The following is a 16,676-nucleotide window of genomic DNA, read 5'->3' on the forward strand; positions in this document are numbered from 1 at the left end:
CTAAGGGCTCCTTCATCACTCTGAACGCTTTAATCACCTCCTGGATTAGCCTGTTTAGCGGGCAGTTAGATGAAGGGATACGTTTTACAAGATTAGTCCAGTATTTTATTGGAAATTTCAAAGTAGCCGACTAGCGTTTACATGCAGCATCTTCAAACGTGTCTTGCTCTGTGTGGGACAATCGGAGCCGTTGGATTGTTGATGAGTCGTAAAATCTTAAGTGCTCGTGAACAGATAGTCGCTCAGCACTACACATTTAGCAAAATGTTGAGTTGAGGTCGAGGAAAGACCACGATTCTTTGAAGTAGTGTTAAAGTCAACCGTGAGAAAAGGTTAAAAAAACTTCATACAGGATTACAAGAAGGAAGTTGAAAATGATTATTCATTCAATTTTCAGCAAAAATGAAAAAAGGTCACTTATTTTAAAATTTGTGAATTCACCCAAAACATCAAACTTGATAAGGAAAATCATATATTTATATCTGAATCTTTGCACCTTTTTTTTCAATTTAAAGTTACGACTCTGAAAATGACATCCATTCCATCATTTCCAAAAAAATGTTTTGAATGTATTCCCACAATGGACGTTTTTTTCTCATCCCATTCCATCTTTATATTTTCAAAATCTGACAATCTTGTAACTCCACAGTTCACCACTGAAAAGAAAACTCCCCAAGTTTGAGTCATAATGATCACGAAGCATATTTTTTCATGGAATATGACAAATGTATTAACCGAAGAGCATAACTTGGATGATATTCTCATCACAATATAACTATTTTTCATCACATTACGTTATTTCTGTCATTCATGCAACTAAATCCAAAAAGGACTTCAGTCTACTTCACATACACTTTTTGGGGGGTATGAGGGGTTAATATCAAAATTATATTTGCGGTTCTTCATCCCAATTTGCAAGCATGAACGCTACCCTCCAGTAAATAACATTTTTCATTTGTGGCGATTTGAGCATATTAAGCATTTCACATATCTGCATATTGTGTGTGATTTTTTATTTAATTTATTTTTTTTGGGGGGGAGGTGGGTACTGCCAAGTCAAATTCTTTAACTTGTTGCACCAGAAATTGTGGCCAACTCTTGCCAAGTGAGGTCAAATTGGCGTTGAATTTTTTTTTTTCTTCAGCTGCTTTTGTTTTATTTGTTTAGGAGGGGACCCTGTAGCGTCACTGCCCCCTGCTGGTAGGATAAGGAACAACATTGTTTTCAATGATCACTGCCTCACATGAACTTGCTCACTTGCTTTGGATGAATACTGTACTTCCTTTAGATTGCACTGCAAGCGCATCCTTAATTTTTTTGTTGCATGGGAGAAAAAAAAACACAATCATGTGAGGATGTGTTTTATCCGACCCGGATTACCAATATTGATATACTTGTTTCAAAACTGCACGCGTGGACTCTTCTGTCATTTATGGTTCTAAATAAAATTAGGATATAAACGATGACCTCATTTTTTGTTTTTCTACAAGCTTTAAAAGAAAAAAATGTGGAATTACACAGCAGGTTCTGTCACAATGTGGCAAAATTGACAGTCAGTGTTTTTTTACTTTATTTTTTTTATTATCATTATGCTTGAGTACATACATTTTGAGCAAACAAATACAATGACAAAAGCATTATTTTCCATTGATAAAAAAAAGAAAAAATATGTATGAAACTAGTGTGGATGGGCGTGTACGTGCATGGAACCAGTCCTTCCTGTTAGGTCACTGCCAGCAAATATTAGCACATGTGCAGCATTACAATGAACACTTTCCACAAAAAGTCAACATAACAGCTCTTGGATTCATGTTTTTTTAAAGGTCATAAATAAAATAGTAGCTAGACACAGAAACATAATTGTGGTGAAGACACTCAAGAGGTACATTTTTTTTGTCAGGCACAAAGGCTGGAAAGCATCTTGAAGCTCCAACTAGTTTAAAACTTTTAAAATGGTGGACATTAAAAAAATATATCAATATAAATTACATACTGATGCATATTGATAAATGTTGACCATTTGTGATGTTGCTTTGCTTACAAAGCAACATCCATGGTGTCCAAGTAAACATCAAATGATTTAAGTAAATTAACAGCACATTTGCTAGTCGCCAGCCAGTTTGACTTTAAAACGTGCTTAATCCAACAATTCCAAACAAGCTAATCAAAGCTTCGAGATACCTACAAACACCCTAATACTGACACACTTAGGGACCACAATGTGAAGGACATCCGCACCGTCGAATGAGAAATGAATGAGAAATGTCAAAGTTCAGTTTTGATGCAACAGATGGTGCAAGTAGACCTAGAGAAGTGGCCAATATGTGCATTGTTACATTTTAGGTTCACTGTGAAATCAAATTTTAAAAAAAAAAAATCATCATTTCAACTAAATCCAGAAACTGGATCGTTCCAAAGCACCTCTCTGCAATAAATGGCGTTGTTCCAGCGTTGGCTGCGGGCACCCTCGCTCAGCATCAACTCCCCGTGACCTTTCCCGACGAGGCTGCTGGCCGAGAGCAAGAGGCCGCCTCTCTGCGGGGGGGAGGCTCCTGTAATACGGCGACGGAGGCTGCTGCCGGCGCTGTTGCCTGACTGTTTCTGACACGGGTCTTCTGGGTTCGCTGTAGCTCCTCGGAGCTTCGGTGTAGCGCTTGAGAGGAAGTGGAGGGGGAGTTTCTTTCTGCCTTTTGGCATTGCCGAGGCCAGATTCAACCGATTCCTCCGGCATCCTCGTCGTTTTGAAGACCGCTCGGACCTCCCGGGGTCGCTTCCTGTGCGGCCAGCACGGCAAACCCAGGAAGGAGACGCACACGGAAAGGCAGCGGGCGGAAAATATCAGCTGGATCACACAAGTCAGGATGAGAGGCACCCAAAGGATCAGAGTGGTACTCTAATGGGGTGGGGAGCATCCAACTGTTAGCAGCTGCGCCGTGTGAGGTTCAACCTGAGGCTTGAATGCATCCACTGAAAGGACAACCGACGTCTCCGGACAAGTTGTGTCCATAATTTGTAAAATGGCTTCAAATGACTTCTACTGAGCGTATTTTAATAAGATTCCACCGCATATAGCTATATTTTACGTTTTAAGACTCGCGCTGAATATTCAGAAAGTCTTCTTTTTGAGTTGGTGACGAGTCCGTACGTGACGTCACAAAAGGAACGCCCCTGACCGAAAAAAAGACGCATTGTAGCGGTCCTTCCTTCACGTCAATGTATTTTGCTGTACTTGTTTGGTCTGGGGACCTTGTGTTGCACCCAAAAGCCGCCAGAAGAGGGCGTCCAAGCTCCATATAAGGAATTTATCAGCCTGTGGAAACGGAGGTGGCCACAGGAGGTCGCCATTTTGTGCCTCTTTTTCGGTGAGACATTTCCCCCCAATGTTGCCTCAAAATGGCCCAAATACAGTAAAGTCTCGTTATATCGATATCGGATATATCGATAGTCCCGGTTATATCGATACTATTTCTATGCACGCACGGAGAAAATTACATGCAAACAGGGTCGGATATATCGATAGTCCCGGTTATATCGATATTTTTTCGGACTCCCTTGAATATCGATATAACGAGACTTTACTGTACATTCTTTAATCGATTGCAAACATGTGTGCTTTGCTCTTCAGAACTATTTGAATCATATTCATAACTGGAGGTGTAACAAGAAAGCATATTCTCCGAATATGAAGCCATTGTTTTGATTCTCCAGCAATGCAAGACGTCTTGGCGTGACGTCACGAACTGGGGGCGGGACTTTCTGAAAATGCCCAATTCGCAGCTCAATTTTTTGCAGATTTTGGACACTTAAAGTAATTTTTATTGGTGTTTTGCATTTGAATAAAAATATCATACTGCGTGTTTTGGGTATTTTAGATGCTATAAAACGTTTTTCTGATGTCAGTTAAGAAACAAAAAAGTGACGTCGGTTGTCCTTTAACTCATTCATTGCCATTTCCGAATTTATTCAAGAACTGAAAAGCCTGACGTGGAGCACTATTCCCGAATTTGTTCAGGTTTTGATTTTTCTTGTTGGGGTGCCGATAAAACGCTGATCAGACCTCTGACAATGTTCTTCACTCCCACAAGGAAAAACAAACTCCAAACAAATTCAGGAATGGAGCTCTACATCATATTTTCAATTGCTGAATAAATTTGTGAATGGCAGTGAATAAGTTAAACTAATGGGCGGGGCAAAGAGAACGTTTTTTTTTCTTGACTTCCCCTTTAATAGAATTTGCTAGATATTTACGAGTTCATCAGCTAGCAAAGTAGCTAGTTTGGAAGGTGAATAGTTTTTTGCTACTTTTACTTCGCAATCGTTACTTTCGTGCACAAGTGTCAAAGTCAAGGCCGGGGGCCAAATCTGACCCGTCACATCATTTTATTCGGGCCTGCGAATAAAATGATCCATGATGCTCGCTAAAGTCAGAATCAAAATTTCTAATTGTCCCATTTAACGGTCATTATTTTTTACTTTGAATTCGAAAATTAGTTATTCATTAATTTGTTGTGCACTTTATATGTAATATGTGGAGGGGATTAAACTTTCTAATGGCTTCCCCAAGTTCATAACAGTCCCCAGAGAGGAAACCGTATGACTTTGGCAACTTGGCTTTCGTGTGACAACTCACTCACATAGATGCGCGTGGGGTCAAAAGGACATTCGTTGGTGATGCTGGAGTAGCCGATGGCATCGGGGAAACGGCAGTGTGTCAATAGGCTCCGCCCGCCGTGGATGATGGCCCGCACCACAGACACCAGGAGGCCGATGGCGGACGCCGACGCCATCAGCGACGATACAACGCTGACGCTGAACAGCGACCACGTCTATAAAGAAAGAAAGAAAGAAAGAAAACAGGATTTTACAATTATATCATTTCCTTTGGAACGTTTGTGGCTTTAACGTTCCGGGGATTTTATCACCCTCAAGAGCTAATTCACAGAAGCTATTTCGCTGTCGGGCTTTTAAAAAAAACATGTGGCCATTTTTAGAGTCAGTACATTTCACAGTTCTGAAAAACAACATTTGTACTCGATGTGTCACGAAAACCGTGGTGTTGTTAGATGAAACAGACTACCTGCAAATCAGAACAGCGTAACAAGTCATAACATAAGAAACAGATTTTCCCGTTCGGGACCTAAAAAAAATAAAGAGGATCCAACTCACCAGGCCTCGGCTTTTCTTGTTTTTCGACAAGACAATAGCCAGAATGCCAACGACAACACCCTGCAGTGACAAAAAATAATAACGTTCAGATTTCACCCCTGTATTTTTTGTTATTAGCAAAGGTACAAGGAGGAAAGGAACCATAGCAATAATCCGTTGGCAACACGACGAAACATTTGAATCATGTCCAATTATTCAAAAGCTTGAGAAACTGCTTCATTGGCAACTTAACTCATTCACTGCTATTCACTAATTTATTCGGGAATTGAAAATATGACGTAGAGAGCCATTCCCAAATTCGTTCGGGTTTTGTTTTGTTTTTCATGCTTGGGTGCCGATAAAGCGCTGGGCATGGCCTCTGGCAACATTTTTTCTTTTCCACAAAGGGGCAGCATTTCCCTTTTGTCTATGTTAACGCTTTGTTCCAGCTGCAGCTGTTGTTAAAGCGCTGTATAAACCAATATGTATGTATTGCATTAATTTTGCACATCTGTCCCCATTTCAAGCTCAGATAACACCAGACGCAAATAATTTAGGGATTAACTTTTTTTTCTGATGAAAGAAGAGAGTGTAAGGTTTCTTATGCTGCATTGTGGACAAATTTTTGCACATGTCTGGCAGTGAATGAGTGTTTTAATAAAAAGCAGAGACCTTAGGTGAAAATGTCGTGAAATTCTGCACTTTCCAGAATCAAATAAACCTTTTAGGGGGTGGAATGAGTCTCTGTCTTCATTTTAGTATTCCCAGTGTGTACGGTAAAAACACTCACCACCAGTCCAGATGTTAGTGCCACGACATTGGAGATGGCGTACTCCATGGCCCGAGCCTGCTTGTGGAGGTTGATATGCCGGAGCACCACACCGTGCACCAACGCTCCCAACAGGAAGTTAACGTGGCCCACGAGCACCATGCTGAGGCCCATCTTCATCAGGGCCGCAGGGTCCTCCAGGCTGGCGCAACACACCCCTGTGGAGAAAAATGTGTTTAGATCGGGTTACATTAGGCGCATCGGGCCGGCGTAACTCGGTTCAACGTCCTGCTCTTGTATTGATCGGAAACATGCGAACCAGGTCAAACAAACATAGTAATGTCGCTTCGCTTTAATCATTGATGGTCACAATGTTGGCTTGGAAAGAAGATTTAAAAAGTACAGGACAATGTTAAAATCGAGGATTAGAACCTCCAGCTGGACCAGATGGGTTCAAGAGACTTGAATATGGATTGCAGGGAACTTTTTTAAATACTTCCATCTCATATGGCACTTAAATGTACATAAACCCCAATCAAAGCAAAACTAATTAATGTCATTCTTAAAGTAGACATTTTCCTTCTAAGTACTGAACGGCATTACTTAAAAGGGGAAGTTATTCCCACAAACTTCATCCCATTTAGCCACACCTCACTCGCACCATATCACAGTACAGTACTGCATTTCATATTGGCTTCAATTATTGATAAACAGTAAAATTAATTTAGATCATATGAGCTCAGTTACCTGTTCTGGCCATTTCGATCAGGTCACCATTCGTTTACGGTGACTTGCAGGTTTAAGCGTGAAAAGAAATACCGCATGTCCTCTCATAACTTTCAACTGAGCAAGTCCTACATGCTCGTCAGGCAACCCCAGCAGGTTAACAGAGGTAATTTTCAAAACAAGATAATATATTTTTCTAAAATACAGTTTTAAAATGTGTTGAGTTTTCTGAAAGCCTTAACATGCTTGTTTATAGTTTACATCTTAAGGCATGGTTTGGAAGGGGACGAACAAACATTTTTAAGTGGTTTATTAGCTCTACGTGAAGTCCTTAGTTTTATTTTGAAAGCTCCGATTGTAATTCGTCAGTCTGTTTAATTATGTCACTGGTGAGGACAGGTGTCCTTTTTGACGGCACACCTGTCTTTTAATGGTCTCAAATAGAGCTTACTGTTTTCTAAAATTCAAAAAAAATCAAACAACTGCTAAAATGCAATTTAATTATGCTATTGATGATTTCAAGGAAAAAATAATACTACTGAAATTATTTTTGTAAAAGTTCATATTTCTTGTCAAACTACTTCTGGATAACAGAGTTTAAATGAGTACCGCATGATCTCTCGTAAGGTTAACGAATGAACTTGATTGGAATTCGACACAGTCTATTTTTATCACCTCAAATATATTTTTTTAAATGTTATATTTAATTTACAAATATAACGCCATCTCACAAAGCTGTGGTTTAGCAACACAAGGTGGGCAATATTTTTTTTCCGTCATATGATTCCAGATGAAAAGACACATTCTTTTCATTTTCATATTTCATTGTCAAATGGTGAGTATAGTTTTGGTTTTTTGATTGTTGCTGTGCTGATGACCATTTTGTGTTTGGGAGCCTTTTACTGAGCAAGTTGCTTGTTCTGTAGCCACAAAGGGACATACGTCTTCTTGTGCCGGTCCCAAGCCCGGATAAATACGACGCATCCGACGTAAAGCTTGGCCAAAACAAACATGCGTATCATACCTCTGAAGATGGAGGTTACTGATTCGCCGTGGCGACCCCTTGGAGGGAAAGCCGAAAGGAAAAGAAGATTGTAAAGAACCTAACAAAACATGGACTTTAGCGCCATCACGCTGTGAATACAGGTATTACAAACGAGACAATATATGTATTTGTAAAGTTCTCACGACGAATGCCCAGTGTAATTTATGACGGTCTGCTAGACACATAGTAAAACTATGTCCATTACTATGGTCATAAATTCTCTTTTTGTCACATTAAACAGGTACCCAATGGACCGGCTTTAGGTACAAATGAATGTAAGAAAATGTCCTGGGGGTGTACATTTGCTCTTTTTTTCCAATTGTTTTGCACGAAAAGTGTTTTTTCTTTTCTTTTCTTTGGGGTAATTTTGCATGCAAGGTGAGTGGGTACGCGGCGCTGTGTTTACAACTCAACCGGAAGTCATAATAAGCCAGACGTACTTGACGGCAAAGCTGTCGGGTGAAGGGGGGTCATAAATCGAGACTCCTTTACTGTATTTGCATACAGTATTGCTGCATAGCCCAAAGACAACATGACCCAGCGGTGGGTTCTCCTTAACCGGTTGTAAGGAGGTCGGGCAATTTGGGAGGAACAGAATATTTGTTTTGTCTCAACATTTTGCCCCTCCAGTGGTCCACGTCCAGCCAGCCGGCGGCAATTGTCCGTCCACCACCGCCGAGGGGTAAGCGATACGCCGTCTTCCGTGGGACCACCCCGGTGCTAGTTAGCGACGAGCTAACTGTCATAGCTACGCAGCGAACACGCCAATAACAGCCTCCCTTCCTGCTCGTTACTTGGCAAGACATCATTTTCGTGCTATGTAGCGACAGTTGTTAAATGCATGAATACCATTAAAAAATCCCAGAATTATTTGTAGAAGTTTAGATAAGTTAGCTGCGACTAGACAGTCTATAGCGTCCGACACACACAATCGCAACATAGCTTCCTGTACTTTTCAAAATATAATGAAAAATATTTCAATGCTTCCTTTAATTTGACAAGGAAAAGCTTTAATTTCGAAATGAAACTACTTCGACTTCCGCAATTCAGTCGAACAATAACGTTAACTTCGCAGGTTGTTTCCTTGCAGACTCTAGGGAACCAGACAGCGTTAGCGGCGTTAGCTTAGCCGAATTTGTCTTCCGGCAAGTCATCTTGAAGCTGTCGGTTTGCCAGGCTGCTAACAGCCGCTTAACCACTGCGGCACGGCTGATGTATGTAGGAGGTCCACGCAGAGCGGAAGTCTTTGCCCGAGCGGTGCCATGCGACAGTGGTGTGTCCCCGCTGCGACCCGAAGCACGGAGCCACTCCCGGGACGCATCTCCGTATCGCCCCATCCATCAGGTAAGTTCGCGGTTGGCTCGAGATTCATGAGTCAGATCAATAATTCGCAACTTATTGTCGTCACTCATTAGAAGTACAAATATACAGAATTCAGTGTGTGTCGTCTTTGTTGACACTTGTTCGGGAAGCCTCAACTTTAGACAACTGCATTTCATCCCCAACCCAAGAGCTGTTTCACATTTTATGGCGATTTCGTTGAATTGAAAAATAGTTATACCATGAGAACTTTTTAAAAATGGAGTTGTTGTTAGAAGGCTTGTTTGCGGGGCTTTGGGTTTGCTCGATCATTCCTGCAGAGTTTCTTGTTTTTTTCTTGATTTGTTTTTCAAAAACTCCAGACACCTCCGTCATCCCATAATCATATGTTACCTAATGTTGTGATGCATGTTTAACTCTTGTGCAGATGTCAGAATGGAGTGCTGTGGAGTGGAGCCGCGCTACACCATCGAGCAAATTGACCTCCTGCAGCGTCTGCGCCTCTCCGGCATGACCAAACCTCAGATCGTCCATGCCTTGGAGTCTCTGGAAAGGCTCGACCCGGACCAGCGCCCGCCTCACTGTGACTCCCACCCGGCCACTTCCAAAAACAACAACAACAGCGGCAATACGATCACCACTGCTTCTGCCCCGGCGCCGTCCTCTTCGTCGTCCACCTCCTCTCTTTCCCTCACCTCGGCCACCACGCAGACCTCTGGGTTAGACGCCGCCGCGCTGTCCCCAAGCAACAGCTTCGAGGCATCACCTCCTCCCCTTTACCCCACCAGCGTGGCTGTGCAGCGCTCGTTCAGCTACGACATGGTCGGGGAGGAGGAGTGGGACCTGGAAGAGAAGGTGGAGGAATACATGAGGTGAGGAAGGTCAAGTGAAGGTGGATAGCGGAGAATAAAAGAACAGACAAAGACAAGTTATTATAACATCTGGTAATGGCAATTGAGCTCCCCAGAGCTGCAGGCTGTTCCTCCACAAGTGTAGTCATGTTAATTCAGGTCAGGTGTAGTGGGATAGCGGGAAAAAAAACTGAATAAGTTAAGTAAGCCACCTTTATGCAAAAAAAAATCCTGCGGCCTGACATATAAATTGTTTTCAACTTTTATAGGAGAGATAGCAACTTGGTCAAAGAAGAGATCAAAACCTTCCTCAACAACCGCCGGATCTCTCAGGCGATTGTGGGACAAGTTACAGGTAAGCAAGGATGACAATGGAAACTTCATTTTATTGACCAATGAAGAATAATCGAGTAGACCTGAAAAAAATGCTAAAAATATTTGAACCCTGAAATGCTCAGTGTATTGTTTTTTTTTTTTTTTTAATGTGTGACATCGTTTACCTTCTTTACTCAGGCATTAGTCAAAGTTACATCTCTCAGTGGTTGCTGCAGCAGGGCCTGGAGATGAGCGATTCCAAACGCAGAGCTTTTTACCGCTGGTACCTGCTGGAGAGAAATAACCCAGGTGAGACAGAAAGGGAAGCTTCTGGCCCAACTGAGATTTAAAACGTTTGCTCCCAAAGTCCTACTTCCTCCTGCATGCGCAAAATGACACACATAACTTTGTTTCGGCTGGTTACCCCAAAATAGACTTGAAACGCGCGCTTGGTGCTTCTTTCTCCCGTCATCTTTGCTTTCAAATCTCGAGAAGCTTCGCTGTCATTTCTCATGCCGGAGCCGCTCTCGTGCTGGTTTTCCCACCCCCGAAACGGGCCAATACTAACGATAACAGCAATGATCCTCCGCAGTGGTTCCGATCCAATGCGGCCACAGCGCTACACTTGTGATTCAAGCTTCTTTTCACTCGGCTGACGCAGCAAATTCTCATTGGCTGGATTGCACAACACGGCACGATGCAAATTTGCCTGCCCCCCAAACTGACGTCTATAATCTTACCCTGACTGAAGGGCTGAGGTGGAGCGAAAGCCAGCACAGCGTGAGCCCCGGGGCCAGGGGAGGGGACAGAGACGGGCTGGCGGCGGGGGCGAGCGGCTGCCTCCCCAACCCCAACACCAACCTCAACCCAAACTCCAACCCCGTGTGGAGCAGGCAAAGAGAGCTGCTGATGCACTTGTTGCCGTGGTACACTGCCGCCGCCACCGCAGCCCAGCCAGGTAACTCTGGGACCCCCCCTCCCCTCCAAATACAGTTTTGATTGCGGCTCATTGCTTCAACAACTGTTTGATCAATTAACTCATTCACTGCCATTCACAAATTTATTCGGAATTGAAAATCCGACGTCGAGCGCCATTCGGGTTTGGTTTTTCCTTGCTTGGGTGCCGATAAAGCGCTGGTCAGACATCTGGCTATGTTTTTCCCGTCCACGAGGGGGCAGCATTTGCCCTTTTTCTATGTTAGCGCTTTGTTCCAGCGCGATATAAACCAATGTGTATGTATTGCATTGTATTTTGGACAGCCGCCCTCATTTCAAGATCATATAACTCCAGACCCATATAACTCTTGCAGCGCCATCTTGAAGTCAAAACACCCCAAAAAACAACAAAATAACACATAATGTGACATCACACAAAAGACACAGTCATTCAAGCACTTCCTACACCCTATTTGTTGTATGAAGCAGTTCGAGATGAAAGAGGAGAGGATCAAAGCGTCCTTTTCACCAGTGTATCAGGGACGTCTTGGAGAAACGTGCACATCCGCTAAAAAGCTAAATGTAGAAAGCAAACACGAAGCTGTCGCATCCATTGATGAAAAAAGATTGTCTCACATCTCCTGTCCTATGAAAATCCGCTTCAATTCCAAGCCGCGACAGTTGTATGATGCAGTTCTAAATGTTGAATATCTTCATTTATTATTATTATTATTATTATTATTATTATTATTAGTTATTTTTTTTTTTTTTTTTTTTAGTTTGTGGACACCTCAGCATCTCTGATCTACACTATTTATATATATATATATATATATATATATATATATATATATATATATATATATATATATATATATATATATATATAATGAAAAATTCTCCGCTGCGAGACTAATAAAGGCAAATCCAATCCAATCCCACAGGCGCAACTTTATCGATGCGGTCAATGGTGAAGGAGGAACCTGACTGGCGCGCGGGCATCATGGCCGACAGGCCGGCGGCGATCGTCGGGGCGCCGCTGAGGTTGCGTCGAGGAAGCCGCTTCACCTGGAGGAAAGAATGCCAGTCCATCATGGAGAGGTCGGAGGCACAACTAAAAACAGCCTGACAAAGAAATATATCCTGGTTTTCACATTCGTAGCGGCGAATAGCATACCGTGCGCATTTGAGAGCATTACTCTGACTTTATTGCACCGTTTTTTTTATTACCGACGTTTCTCCGGAATGAACTTCTCGGCCCGTGCCGGCGGGATGCTGACAAAATAGTGCGCAACGCCGCCCCCGCCCTCATCTCCAACCTTCCCACCTACCGTGCCCAATTGATTTGTCCATTAGACGCGTGCAGTAAGTACTAGGGGCACTCACGGTAATAAGACCACACGGGGTCCTCTGCCGCTGAGCTCTTTTAGATCCAAGGGCGGATGCGTGTGGTTGTGTATGTTGTGTGTGTGTGTCTCTCAGACTCATAACAAGATGATCCAGAGAAAAGGCTTGTCCTAATCAGACAACTTTGAAGTCTCTCGGGAAACTTGAGTGCCGAGTTTGTGTGTGGCTTAATATATCCCCTCAATACCACCTTCGAAAGAGCAGCCGCACCATTTTAACCACTGCCGTCGCTCTTGCAGCTTTTTCGTGGAGAACCAGTACCCCGATGAGGCCAAGCGGGAGGAGATCGCCAACGCCTGCAATTCTGTCATCCAGAAACCAGGTGCATAAATTGCGAATTAAAATATTTGTACAGTGAAAAAGGTCATGGCGCAATTAGACGCATGGAACGAGCATTGTACAGACACTCCCCAAATTAGGAATATTCCTGTTACGAATACCAGTACATGTGAACATTTTTGCGGGTACAGTATGTCACAAAATGTTTGGAGAGAGGTGCTGTAAATTCAATTTTGTATTGGTTGTATTAAGTTCATCCTGTCTACTTGATAACATGTCAGGTAATTGAGCACCCAAAAGACACTATCTGTAAGAAAAGAATCTGTTTTAAATTAGATTTTGTATTGCGCGCCTTTTTCTGGCCGAGCTCACTTGTGATTTGCTGCGTAGAGTAGGTGGGCTGGGAGGAAGTCCAGGAGGACGCGATGCATAGCAAAAACGTTATGGCTGCTAGCATGTAATTTAGTAATTACGTGCCAGCAGCTTCACTGAAGACCCAAGGATATTTGTCATCGTACTACAGTTTATTTCACCACTGTGAGCGTCTGTTTTCGACTTCCCTGTTCAATGTTTGACTTCAACATACATTTCATACAAAATATAGCACTGAAGCAACTTAGAAACAAATTCACCTGAGGAACAACCGCTCGGAACACATCTCGTTCATTCGGTGGGGAGCATCTGTACACCTAATCACCTATTTTTTTTAGCAGTTTGATAACTATTTCTCATCTTCTGTTGCATACAGGTTGCAAACTGTCCGAGTATGAGCGTGTGACGGCGTTAAAGGTATACAACTGGTTCGCGAACCGTCGCAAGGAGATGAAGCGGCGAGCCAATATCGGTGAGCGTGTCATGTGCGAATGACGACCTGGCTGATGAAAACGTCTGATATTTATTTTTATCTTTGTGTAGAAGCTGCCATTTTGGAGAGCCACGGCATTGAGGTCCAAAGTCCAAGCTGCCACTCCAACGGTGAAGAGGGGGAGATGCCAGAGTTCACCGATCAGGTCAATCAACGGTTCTCAGAGCAGGTAAGTCGTCTGAAGTGGACGGTAGGCATATGAAAATCTCACACCCAAAAATTAAATGTAACAATTGTTGGCGTTTCCTCGTTGTCAGGAAGAGACATCCGCCCAGAAAATGGTGGCGCAACAAGACGCCTCCGTGAAGGCCGCCCTTGACGCCCTCCCAAACTCCACCATACAAGTGGCGGAACAAAAAGACAAGGATCCAAAACGGGAAACTGTGGATGAAGAGTGACTAAAATCTGGTGATGTCAATCTAAATGCTTAAAAAAATGGGGGAGGGGGCTGTCGACCTCCTCGGGTGCGGCTGACGTGACATTTGGGTTCTGAAGCTGACTCAAGGTGCCTCTGGCGGGAAAGAGGCTGCCATATTTATCGAAAGTTATTCTGCTTATGTTAACAGCAATATATAGTACTTATATATAAATATATACCGATATATAGATATATATATATATATCAATAAGTAGTGCATTCCAAGGTGGTATTAACAAGCCTAAATTCCTTAGAATTATCGAAAGGATACCTCACCCATTTTAACTCATTCACTGCCAGACGATGTGCAAAAATGTGTCCACTCAGTGCCAGGGTTTTTGTCATTGTCACTCGAATTCCAGGACCCACAGAGTATTGAATTTTAGGACGACATAAACATTCAATGCAGTGTTAAGAAACCTTAGACTCTCTTTTTTCAACAGAAAAAAAAGAGTTAATTCCTAAATTATATGGGTCTGGAGTTATATGACCTTGAAATGAGGGTGGCTGTCCAAAATACAATGGAATGCAAATGTAATGGTTTGTATAGGGCTTTAAAAACAGCTGAAGCTGGAACACAGCGCTAATGTGGAAAAAAGGGAAATGCTGCCCTCTTGTGGAAAGGAAAGAAAACATTGCCAGAGGCCATGGCCAGTGCTTTATAGGCACCCAAATTAAAAAAAAATTCGGGAATGGCGCTCTACGTCTAATTTCCTGAATAAATTTGTCAATGGCAGTGAATGAGTTAATCTTTACGATTATTATTTTTTTCTGCCTCAAGCTTTTTATTTTTAACGCTGAATGGTGATGAAGCGCCTGCAGGTCAGGTCCGAGACACACCTTCACAGATCTCGTCTGCCTGGATGTGAATGTGCCTAGGCTTTTATTTTCTATCTTTTCTCCGGTGCTGACGTCTGACCTCAAAGAGTCGATTGATCAAATCATTCAGCCAATGTTGGAATTTGCAAAGCCCTGAGGGACACCTGGAATCTCAGGAAATCCAACAATGGTGGATCAAGATAGTGAAGAAGTGCACCAGGTGTGTGTGTGCGTGTGTCTGCGCCTGTGTGTGTGATTTTCTTGCATCATATCCGCACTCACTCCAAACAAGATGTTCTATTTATACCTTTTTTATTAGTAGAACAAAGCGAGGACTCTCCATCATGTCTTTGTTCAACTGGATGCTGCTCTTGTTGCTCTTTTTTTTCTCCCTCTCATCTAACCTCATTTTCCAAGCCTGTAAAGCTTCTCTCTACCAAAACAAAACGTCGCTGTGATTGAAAATCACACCGCCGTCTTTCTTCCCTCCTTATTGGAATAAGCTAAAAGCTTTTGCTCGCATACTGCACTTCCTAAAGTGGATCTCACTCTAATCGTAATAATCGCGCCGGTGTACATAATAACCCAGGAGAGAGGAAAATCATGTGTGTGGGTGTTTTTCTTCAAACTAACGACATTGCAAGAACTATACTGTAGAATTGTCAAACTTGAAACAGAACTAGAAGACTTCAACTGTATCGAAGTCGCCCCTGAAATGTTCATCAAATGGACAATTGTGCTTGTATTGTCTACCGTATTTCCTCAAATAGTGGCCGTCCCTCTGCGACGTCTGCTTTAAAATGAAATGTCTGCCTTTTCCAACCAGGAGGGGGCGGGGGGAACTGGTCGTAACTACAAATACCTCAAATTGTACATGGATATGAAAGAATGCAACATCTACAAGGGTAACCAGTCTCTCAGCTCCAGAGGCAAATTTGGCATTAGAACTATGAACCAAAAAGCTAACATCTACCAAGGCATGTCGCCATGACAGCTGAAAGAGATTCTATAACACCGTATTTATTACCCGAAAGAGCTGAGCATTCACGCGCTATCCACCATTGTGTTTTCAAATCAATACCTCTCTTCAAATAGACACCTGTTATTACCTCGGTTCACAGAAGCTATTGTTGACATTAGCTCAACCGCTGAGCCAATTCCAATTCTGTAGCCAACCAAAACAGCAGCACCAACACGCTACACGTAAATACTCCCTCACGCGAGTAGCTTTGCGTCTCACCGGGTTCCCTTTGCAGTATTAAAAACCTGGTCGCACCACGGTGTTGCGTAGCCCAGTGTTCTGTGAAGCTAGAGCACTAGACCGCTTTTTAGCTAGCTTGATCATAATCATACAACTATAATATATATATATATATACGTATGCATTTGAATAGCCACTATTTGCGGAACTACCGCCCATGTTTCTTAAATTGCGTTAGCTCGCGATGCCAAAGCCGGTCCGAGCGGTGTTGAGTACAACACCAGCCAAAGTTCTTTCAAAGGATTCCACGTGTTACAAGCCAACGGCACCCGATACGGTGTCGTGTAGCATTCCTTGCCAGTGCGGCAAGCAGTTTGGCCCGTCCTCCAAAGGAAAACCTCCCAAACTGAATATTCTAATACTTATTATACTCCTTGCTATCTGCTTTTATCCGACGGCAAGCCACAATAAAAAGTATTGTTAACAATGGCCATGCTATGTCTTGTTTGTTGTTTGTCTTCCAATCTAAAAAAAGCACTTTCGGGCAATTTTCAGCAGCTAAATTTTTTTTTTTTGCAAC

The 16,676-nt window shown here is 42.7% G+C and overlaps 2 protein-coding genes across 7 annotated transcripts; one reads left to right on the forward strand and one right to left on the reverse strand.

Annotated features, from left to right (window-relative positions):
- Positions 1-104: 104 nt before the first annotated feature.
- On the reverse strand, positions 105-8,232 carry LOC148882783 (transmembrane protein 54-like). 3 transcript variants are annotated; one of them, XM_088987081.1, is made up of 5 exons: positions 8,126-8,232; positions 5,936-6,132; positions 5,167-5,226; positions 4,635-4,826; positions 105-2,893 (listed from the first exon to the last, which is right to left on the reverse strand). In XM_088987081.1, exons 1-5 carry the CDS (start codon positions 8,217-8,219, stop codon positions 2,390-2,392), a joined length of 1,047 nt encoding a protein of 348 aa, XP_088843207.1. In that variant the 5' UTR covers positions 8,220-8,232; the 3' UTR covers positions 105-2,389. The 3 variants fall into 3 exon arrangements, with proteins under 3 accessions (XP_088843207.1, XP_088843205.1, XP_088843204.1); XM_088987079.1 differs by lacking the exon at positions 8,126-8,232 and adding an exon at positions 6,662-6,779 and having other exon boundaries at positions 105-2,842; XM_088987078.1 differs by lacking the exon at positions 8,126-8,232 and adding an exon at positions 6,662-6,779.
- A 1-nt stretch (position 8,233) lies between these two features.
- Positions 8,234-16,587, forward strand: LOC148882784 (homeobox-containing protein 1). Of its 4 annotated transcripts, none has more exons than XM_088987074.1 (11): positions 8,234-8,367; positions 8,908-9,029; positions 9,433-9,877; positions 10,126-10,211; positions 10,370-10,480; positions 10,923-11,129; positions 12,052-12,208; positions 12,754-12,836; positions 13,542-13,637; positions 13,709-13,827; positions 13,916-16,587. In XM_088987074.1, the coding sequence occupies exons 2-11, from the start codon at positions 8,948-8,950 to the stop codon at positions 14,054-14,056; spliced, it is 1,527 nt and encodes a 508-aa protein (XP_088843200.1). In that variant the 5' UTR covers positions 8,234-8,367; positions 8,908-8,947; the 3' UTR covers positions 14,057-16,587. The 4 variants fall into 4 exon arrangements, with proteins under 4 accessions (XP_088843200.1, XP_088843201.1, XP_088843202.1 ...); XM_088987075.1 differs by having other exon boundaries at positions 13,712-13,827; XM_088987076.1 differs by lacking the exon at positions 10,923-11,129.
- Positions 16,588-16,676: the final 89 nt, after the last annotated feature.

The sequence above is a fragment of the Hippocampus bargibanti genome, linkage group LG20, assembly GCF_051943395.1.
Source record: "Hippocampus bargibanti isolate YZ-2025 linkage group LG20, ASM5194339v1, whole genome shotgun sequence".
NCBI lineage: Eukaryota > Metazoa > Chordata > Actinopteri > Syngnathiformes > Syngnathidae > Hippocampus > Hippocampus bargibanti.

Bases quoted from the DNA above. Each gene is read 5' to 3' on its own strand.
- LOC148882783 (XM_088987081.1), bottom strand. From the start codon at position 8,219: ATGTTGTCTTTGGGCTATGCAGCAATACTGTATGCAAATACAGTAAAG. The intron at 6,133-8,125 runs GTACGTCTGGCT...TTTTCTCCACAG, and splicing joins CCCGACAGCTTTGCCGTCAA to GGGTGTGTTGCGCCAGCCTG. The intron at 4,827-5,166 runs GTGAGTTGGATC...CTTTCTTTATAG, and splicing joins ACAAGAAAAGCCGAGGCCTG to ACGTGGTCGCTGTTCAGCGT.
- LOC148882784 (XM_088987074.1), top strand. From the start codon at position 8,948: ATGCGACAGTGGTGTGTCCCCGCTGCGACCCGAAGCACGGAGCCACTC. The intron at 10,212-10,369 runs GTAAGCAAGGAT...TTCTTTACTCAG, and splicing joins GATTGTGGGACAAGTTACAG to GCATTAGTCAAAGTTACATC. The intron at 13,828-13,915 runs GTAAGTCGTCTG...CCTCGTTGTCAG, and splicing joins ATCAACGGTTCTCAGAGCAG to GAAGAGACATCCGCCCAGAA.